A 9,385-nucleotide genomic window follows, 5' to 3' on the forward strand; every position below is an offset into this window, starting at 1 on the left:
CCTCTCTATTATATTACCCCCCCCCCACCCCTCTCTATTATATTACCCCACCACCCCTCTCTATTATATTACCCCTCCACCCCTCTCTATTATATTAACCCCCCCCCCCCACCCCTCTCTATTATATTTCCCCCACCACCCCTCTCTATTATATTACCCCACCACCCCTCTCTATTATATTACCCCCCCCCACCCCTCTCTATTATATTACCCCTCCACCCCTCTCTATTATATTACCCCCACCACCCCTCTCTATTATATTACCCCCACCACCCCTCTCTATTATATTACCCCACCACCCCTCTCTATTATATTACCTCCACCACCCCTCTCTGTTATATTACCTCCACCACCCCTCTCTGTTATATTACCCCCACCACCCCTCTCTATTATATTACCCCCACCACCCCTCTCTATTATATTACCCCTCCACCCCTCTCTATTCTATTACCCCCACCACCCCTCTCTATTATATTACACCCCCCACCCATCTCTATTATATTACCCCTCCACCCCTCTCTATTATATTACCCCCACCACCACTCTCTGTTATATTACCTCCACCACCCTCTCTGTTATATTACCCCCCACCCCTCTCTATTATATTACTCCACCACCCCTCTCTATTATATTACCCCCACCACCCCTCTCTATTATATTACCCCCCCACCCCTCTCTATTATATTACCCCACCACCCCTCTCTATTATATTACCCCCCCACCCCTCTCTATTATATTACCCCTCCACCCCTCTCTATTATATTACCCCACCACCCCTCTCTATTATATTACCCCGCCACCCCTCTCTATTATATTACCCCCCACCACCACTCTCTATTATATTACCCCCACCACCCCTCTCTATTACATTGCCCCCACCACCCCTCTCTATTATATTACCCCGCCACCCCTCTCTATTATATTACCCCCACCACCCCTCTCTGTTATATTACCTCCACCACCCCTCTCTATTATATTACCCCCCACCACCCCTCTCTATTATATTACCCCACCACCCCTCTCTATTATATTACCCCCCCACCCCTCTCTATTATATTACCCCTCCACCCCTCTCTATTCTATTACCCCCACCACCCCTCTCTGTTATATTACCCCACCACCATTCTCTGTTATATTACCCCACCACCCCTCTCTATTATATTACCCCACCACCCCTCTCTATTATATTACCCCGCCACCCCTCTCTATTATATTACCCCCCACCACCACTCTCTATTATATTACCCCCACCACCCCTCTCTATTACATTGCCCCCACCACCCCTCTCTATTATATTACCCCCACCACCCCCCTCTGTTATATTACCTCCACCACCCCTCTCTATTATATTACCCCCCACCACCCCTCTGTTATATTACCTCCACCACCCCTCTCTATTATATTACCCCCACCACCCCTCTCTGTTATATTACCCCCACCGCCCCTGTCTCAGCTGGAGGTGCAGGCCCCCCCAGGGAACACGGTAGGCTACGTGGTCCAGCAGTGGCACCCCTTCTCCCCCAAGTTCATCATAGAGAATGAACACAGAGAGGCTGTGCTGAGGCTGCACGGACCCTTCTGTGGCTGGAGTTGCTTGCCTGACGTTGACTTTGAGGTACGTACTGTATGTTTGTCCAAACACACGCACACACACATTAATACATGTTTATAAACACACACACACACACACACACACACACACACACACACACACACACACACACACACACACACACACACACATACATACTGAACATGATGAAATCTATGAAAACAGAATATTATATGATTACAGCTGTAAGTCGCTTGGGGTATGTCTCTATCAGTTTTGCACATCAAGAGACTGAAATTTTTTCCCATTCCTCCTTGCAAAACAGCTCGAGCTCAGTGAGGTTGGATGGAGAGCATTTGAAAAATGTTCAGTCTCTCGATGTGCAAAACTGATAGAGACATACCCCAAGCGACTTACAGCTGTAATCGCAGCAAAAGGTGGCGCTACAAAGTATTAACTTAAGGGGGCTGAATAATTTTGCACGCCCAATTTTTCAGTTTTTGATTTGTTAAAAAAGTTTGAAATATCCAATAAATGTCGTTCCACTTCATGATTGTGTCCCACTTGTTGTTGATTCTTCACAAAAAAATACAGTTTTATATCTTTATGTTTGAAGCCTGAAATGTGGCAAAAGGTTGCTAAGTTCAAGGGGGCCGAATACTTTCGCAAGGCACTGTACCATGTTGCCATTCTTGCCTGCTGGTTCTTTAGGCTCCGAAGGCTGTTTGGCTCAAAGACATTGAACTTTACTGGTGATGGAGAAGAGTTTAGCCAAAAGCATAATATTGCCATTCAAATTCCTTCAAAGTTTGAATTTATTTCAGGAGAAACTATAGATGATCTCAGAAAAAAACCAACGTTTTTATTATGTGGAAGATTGTGATTGGACAGCAGGCAGACTAGTAAAGCAAATATGCTACGATGAAATGGAATCTAGCCAAACAAGTTTAACAAGTTCTCCATTTCATCGCTTTCCATCTAGTAAGATAATAATGTCAAATCAAAATCAAATTTTATTTGATCACATACTCCGAATACAACAGCTTACAGGTTACCGTACAGTGAAATGAAACTTACAAGCCCTTAAATCAACAATGCAGTTTTAAGAAAAATACCTAAAAATTACAAAAATATATATAAACAAAAAAATATAATAAAAAGTTAATAAAACAGAAAAAATAAATAGAAAATTAATAGTAACATAAAAAAAAGTTAATATCAAATAAAAACGTTTAAAAAATGTTAGTTTTTTTGGGGTGGGGGGTGATTCAGTTTCATTTCTCTGTGTGTAAAGTGACTGTTGCCTCCTCTCCAGATCGTGACCATGGATGAAGTGGATAAGATAGGGAAGATCAGTAAACAGTGGACCGGTCTACTCCGTGAGGCGTTCACGGACGCTGATAACTTTGGGATCCAGTTCCCCATGGATCTTGACGTAAAGATGAAGGCTGTGATGATAGGAGCTTGTTTCCTCGTCGTAAGTCTAGTATTTTTCTTCATGCTATGCTATGCTAAGCTATACTGTGGTTTTCTATGTTGACGTGGATGTCGATTAAGGCAGACCTCCGCACCTCTCTGATTCAGAGTGGTTAGGTTAAATGGGGAAGACACATTTCAGTTGAATGCATTCAATTGTACAACTTACTAGGTTTCCCTATATGCTATGATAAGCTATGCTGTGGTTTGCTATGCTATGCTAAGATATGCTGTGATTTGCTATGTTATGTTAAGCTATGTTGTGGTTTGCTATGCTATGCTAAGATATGCTGTGGTTTGCTATGCTATGCTATGCTAAGCTATGCTGTGGTTTGCTATGCTGTGCTATTCTCTATTCTATTCTAATGGTATATGTAGATGTTTTTGATGGTGATTGCATGTTTTCTTTCAGGATTTCATGTTCTTTGAGAGCGGTAACCAACCCTAGCAGCTGAGGAGTAGTCTACATCTCAGACAGTCTGCACTCCTGGAGCTATAACTTCCTGCTGGTCATGGACAAGGTCTCAGATAGACATGGTGCTATGTGTGGGATTCATCTGGTTGGCATGGTAAGAACCATAGAAATAGATCTACCAAGGGATTACAGGTGAATGTAATATAATGGCCGCTGGTACTAGATGTAGCTTCTGGGGTTGGTACACATTGCAGCTAAATCAGTCAAACCAGGTGTGTGTGTATCAGTGTCCATTGTTATATATTTAGAGATTGTATATAAAGGGGTGTTCATATGTGTGTTTTTACAGTGTGTACATTGTGGTTGCGTTGCCCACAACCCCTCAATCTGATAAAAAGGGTTGTGTGGTACCACTTCACCCATTTACCACATGTGAAAATAAAATGAACACCATCTTTATCTCAACCACTATGCTGAAGGGAATGTGGAAAGGGAAGGAGAGCAGAGATGAAGAAATGCTATGTAGCATAAAGAAGAAATCTACAAAAACATGTTATATTTTTGGGTAAATCGGAAGACCTTAATATGTTCTTGTGTCAACAGTATACAGTGCCTTGCGAAAGTATTCGGCCCCCTTGAACTTTGCGACCTTTTGCCACATTTCAGGCTTCAAACATAAAGATATAAAACTGTATTTTTTTGTGAAGAATCAACAACAAGTGGGACACAATCATGAAGTGGAACGACATTTATTGGATATTTTAAACTTTTTTAACAAATCAAAAACTGAAAAATTGGGCATGCAAAATTATTCAGCCCCTTTACTTTCAGTGCAGCAAACTCTCTCCAGAAGTTCAGTGAGGATCTCTGAATGATCCAATGTTGACCTAAATGACTAATGATGATAAATACAATCCACCTGTGTGTAATCAAGTCTCCGTACAAATGCACCTGCACTGTGATAGTCTCAGAGGTCCGTTAAAAGCGCAGAGAGCATCATGAAGAACAAGGAACACACCAGGCAGGTCCGAGACACTGTTGTGAAGAAGTTTAAAGCCGGATTTGGATACAAAAAGATTTCCCAAGCTTTAAACATCCCAAGGAGCACTGTGCAAGCGATAATATTGACATGGAAGGAGTATCAGACCACTGCAAATCTACCAAGACCTGGCCGTCCCTCTAAACTTTCAGCTCATACAAGGAGAAGACTGATCAGAGATGCAGCCAAGAGGCCCATGATCACTCTGGATGAACTGCAGAGATCTACAGCTGAGGTGGGAGACTCTGTCCATAGGACAACAATCAGTCGTATATTGCACAAATCTGGCCTTTATGGAAGAGTGGCAAGAAGAAAGCCATTTCTTAAAGATATCCATAAAAAGTGTTGTTTAAAGGTTGCCACAAGCCACCTGGGAGACACACCAAACATGTGGAAGAAGGTGCTCTGGTCAGATGAAACCAAAATTGAACCTTTTGGCAACAATGCAAAACGTTATGTTTGGCGTAAAAACAACACAGCTCATCACACTGAACACACCATCCCCACTGTCAAACATGGTGGTAGCATCATGGTTTGGGCCTGCTTTTCTTCAGCAGGGACAGGGAAGATGGTTAAAATTGATGGGAAGATGGATGGAGACAAATACAGGACCATTCTGGAAGAAAACCTGATGGAGTCTGCAAAAGACCTGAGACTGGGACGGAGATTTGTCTTCCAAAAAGACAATGATCCAAAACATAAAGCAAAATCTACAATGGAATGGTTCACAAATAAACATATCCAGGTGTTAGAATGGCCAAGTCAAAGTCGAGACCTGAATCCAATCGAGAATCTGTGGAAAGAACTGAAAACTGCTGTTCACAAATGCTCTCCATCCAACCTCACTGAGCTCGAGCTGTTTTGCAAGGAGGAATGGGAAAAAATGTCAGTCTCTCGATGTGCAAAACTGATAGAGACATACCCCAAGCGACTTACATGTTTATGTTTGAAGCCTGAAATGTGGCAAAAGGTCGCAAAGTTCAAGGGGGCCGAATACTTTCGCAAGGCACTGTATTAAGTTACCGTATATGCTACTGTGTTTTGCTCGAGACAACTTTTGTATGTAGTATTTTGAGACTTTTGATATTTAATTTATTTATTTATGTATTTATGTAGCTTAATATTGTTTATTGTTTTCATGTGATTGTAATTTGTGGGAAAGTTGACATAATGTTCAGTATTAAAAACATCTGATTTCTGAACTTTTACTTTTGAAAAGTGATATCTCAAGTATAAATACAGTCATGTAAACACTAAAAGCTAAAAAATGTGTTTTGACAAAAATTGATGACATTTTTGGGGGACAAAACTGGATACTTGAAGGTGGTGAGGGAAGGTAGCAACACATCTGCCACACTGATCCTCAACACTGCAGCTCCCCAGGGGTGCATGCTCAGTCCCCTCCTGTACTCCCTGTTCACCCACGACTGCGTGGCCACATACGACTCCAACACCATCATTAAGTTTGTAGACGACACAGCGGTGGTAGGCCTGATCACCGACAACGATGAGACAGCCTATAGGGAGGAGGTCATAGGTCATACCATGCCTGGTATAGAAACTGCTCGGCCTCTGACTGCAATGCACTACAGAGGGTAGTGTGTACGGCCCAGTACATCACTGGGGCAAAGATGCCTGCCATCCAGGACCTCTACACCAGGCGGTGTCAGAGGAAGGCCCTAACAACTGTCAAAGACCCCAGCCACCCCAGTCATACACTGTTCTCTCTACTACCGCATGTCAAGCGGTACCGGAGTGCCAAGTCTAGGACCAAAAGGCTTCTCAACAGTTTTTACCCCCAAGCCATAAGACTCCTGAACAGCTCATCAAATGGCTATCCGGAATATTTGCATTGTGTCCCGCCACCCACCAACCCCTCTTTTACGCTGCTGCTACTCTCTGTTTATCATATAAGCATAGTCACTTTAACCATATCTACATGTACATACTACCTCAATCAGCCAGACTAACCGGTGCCTGTATATAGCCTCTCTACTGTATATAGCCTCTCTACTGTATATAGCCTCTCTACTGTATATAGCCTCGCTACTGTATATAGCCCCTCTACTGTATATAGCCTCTCTACTGTATATAGCCTCTCTACTGTATATAGCCTCTCTACTTTATATAGCCTCGCTACTGTATATAGCCTCTCTACTGTATATAGCCTCTCTACTGTATATAGCTTCTATACTGTATAAAGCCTCTCTACTGTATATAGCCTCTCTACTGTATACAGCCCCTCTACTGTATACAGCCTCTCTACTGTATATAGTCTCTCTACTGTATATAGCCTCTCTACTGTATGTAGCCTCTCTACTGTATATAGCCTCTCTACTGTATATAGCCTCTCTACTGTATATAGCCCCTCTACTGTATACAGCCTCTCTACTGTATATAGCCTCTCTACTGTATATTGCCTCTCTACTGTATATAGCCTCTCTACTGTATATAGCCTCTCTACTGTATATAGCCTCTACTGTATATAGCCTCTCTACTGTATATAGCCTCTCTACTGTATATAGCCTCTACTGTATATAGCCTCTCTACTGTATATAGCCTCTCTACTGTATATAACCTCTCTACTGTATATAGCCTCTCTACTGTATATAGCATCTCTACTGTATATAGCCTCTCTACTGTATATAACCTCTCTACTGTATATAGCCTCTACTGTATATAGCCTCTCTAATCATGTGTTTAAATGAGGTGAAAACAAGACTGGAGTTCCATCTATAATATTCTCTATACATGTCATGGCCATTTATTGTAATACCTGCACTTCTCCACTAGGGGGTGGTATCCGTCCACATGCGGAGCTACTGCCACCGTCAAGATCACGACCACGTTCATTTGCCGAACGTTGTTGAACGTTGCAGGTAGAAATGACATGAATAGAGCAGACATGATCGCTTGACCTACATGGCAGAGTGGCTTATATTGTTCTGAATTACATATTTCTATCTGAATGTTCCAAAACGTTGCTGCTGAAAGTACCACACATGTCGTCTACAAGAAAATATTTTATTTCCAAAATTCTATATCCAGAATTTTTTCACAAATGTGTTTGTTTTTCTTCATTATGGGTACCTTCATGTGTGTGTAAAACATTACTGTTCTCACATTGTCCATTCATAGATTTCAGATGAATACTGAACAAAGAATATAAATGCAACATGCAACTATTTCAAAGATGTTTTTTATTTTACCTTTATTTAACTAGGCAAGTCAGTTAAGAACAAATTCTTATTTTCAATGACGGCCTGGGAACAGTGGGTTAACTGCCTGTTCAGGGGCAAAACAACAGATTTGGACCTTGTCAGCTCGGGGATTTGAACTTGCAACCTTTTGGTTACTAGTCCAACACTCTAACCACTAGGCTACCCTGCCTCCGTTACTGAGTTACAGTTCATATAAGGAAATCAGTCAATTTAAATAAATAAATTAGGCCCTGATCTATGGATTTCACATGACTGGGAATACCGATCTGTATCTGTTGGTCACAGATATCTTAACAAAAGGTAGGGGCGTGGATCAGCAAACCAGTCAGTATCTGGTGTGACCACCATTTACCTCATGCAGCTCAACACATTTCCTTCATATATAGTTCATCAGGCTGTTGATTGGGGCCTGTGGAATGTTCTCCCACTCTTCAATAGCTGTCCGAAGCTGGATATTGGGGGGAACTGGAACACACTGGCGTACACATTGATCCAGGGCATCCCAAACATGCTAAACGGATAACGTGTCTGGTCATGGAAGAAATGGGACATTTTCACCTTCCAGGAATTGTGTACGATCCTTGTGACATGGGGCCGTGCATTATAATGCTGAAACATAAGGAGATGAATGGATAAATGGCATGACAATGGGCCTCAGGATCTTGTCACAGTATCTCTGTGCATTACAATTGCCATCAATAAAATGCAATTGTGTTCGTTGACCGTAGCTTACGCCTGCCCAAACCATAACCCCACCACCACGGGGCACTCTGTTCACAACGTTGACATCAGCAAACCGCTCGCCCACACGACGCCATACACGCCATCTTCCCAGTATACAGATGAAACCAGGATTCATCCATGAAAAGCCTCTCCAGTGGAAATTGAATATCTGCCCACTGAAGTTGGTTACGATGTTGAACTGTAGTGGGGTTATGGTATGGGCATGAGCAAGCTAAGATCCTGAGGTCAAGACCGTGGTGAGTACAAAGAGTAGGCAGATGAGTTTTCCCTGAGACTGTTTCTGACAGTTTGTGCAGAGGCGGCTTACTGTAGAGACATGAACATTAAATTCTCTGGCAACAGCTCTGGTGGACATTCCAGCAGTCTAATGCCAATTGCATCCCTCAAAGAGACATCTGTGGCATTGTGTAGTGTTATCTTTCATTTCAGCTCATGAAACATGGGACCAACACTTTATATGTTGCGTTTGTATTTTTGTTCAATGTATATGTATTTATTTTTGCAACATGCTATTTATTGTTTAACTGGAATGGAATTTTCTTATACTGTATGTTTGACTGTGATATTTGGGTTTTTCTCACCTATCTTATAATGAATGTAAGTTGCTCTGGATAAGAGCATCTGCTAAATGACTAAAATGTCAAATATACATATTTAAAATATATATCTCATATTTCTGTGTTGGTTAATATGGAAGTTCATATACATTTAGGTTGGAGACATTAAAACTTGTTTTTCAACCATTACACAGATATCTTGTTAACAACCTATAGTTTTGGCAAGTCGGTTAGGACATCTACTTTCTGCATGACACAAGTCATTTTCCCAACAGTTGTTTACAGACAGATTATTTCACAAAAAATGCACTGTATCTCAATTCCAGTGGGTCAGAAGTTAACATACTGTGCCTTTAAACAGCTTGGAAAATTCCAGAAAAT

General features: G+C 41.8%; 1 protein-coding gene across 1 annotated transcript in view; it reads left to right on the forward strand.

The window, feature by feature from the left end:
- The window catches only part of si:ch73-206p6.1 (phospholipid scramblase 1), a 9,445-nt gene extending 4,807 nt beyond the window's left edge, over positions 1 to 4,638 (forward strand). Inside the window, exons 5-7 of the mRNA XM_064949680.1 lie at positions 1,454 to 1,615; positions 2,868 to 3,029; positions 3,441 to 4,638. Of these exons, the coding sequence (XP_064805752.1) occupies positions 1,454 to 1,615; positions 2,868 to 3,029; positions 3,441 to 3,476 (360 nt within the window). The 3' untranslated portion in view covers positions 3,477 to 4,638. The remainder of the gene's footprint in view (positions 1 to 1,453; positions 1,616 to 2,867; positions 3,030 to 3,440) is intronic.
- Positions 4,639 to 9,385: the final 4,747 nt, after the last annotated feature.

The sequence above is a fragment of the Oncorhynchus masou genome, chromosome 30 (genome assembly GCF_036934945.1).
Source record: "Oncorhynchus masou masou isolate Uvic2021 chromosome 30, UVic_Omas_1.1, whole genome shotgun sequence".
Classification (NCBI taxonomy): domain Eukaryota; kingdom Metazoa; phylum Chordata; class Actinopteri; order Salmoniformes; family Salmonidae; genus Oncorhynchus; species Oncorhynchus masou.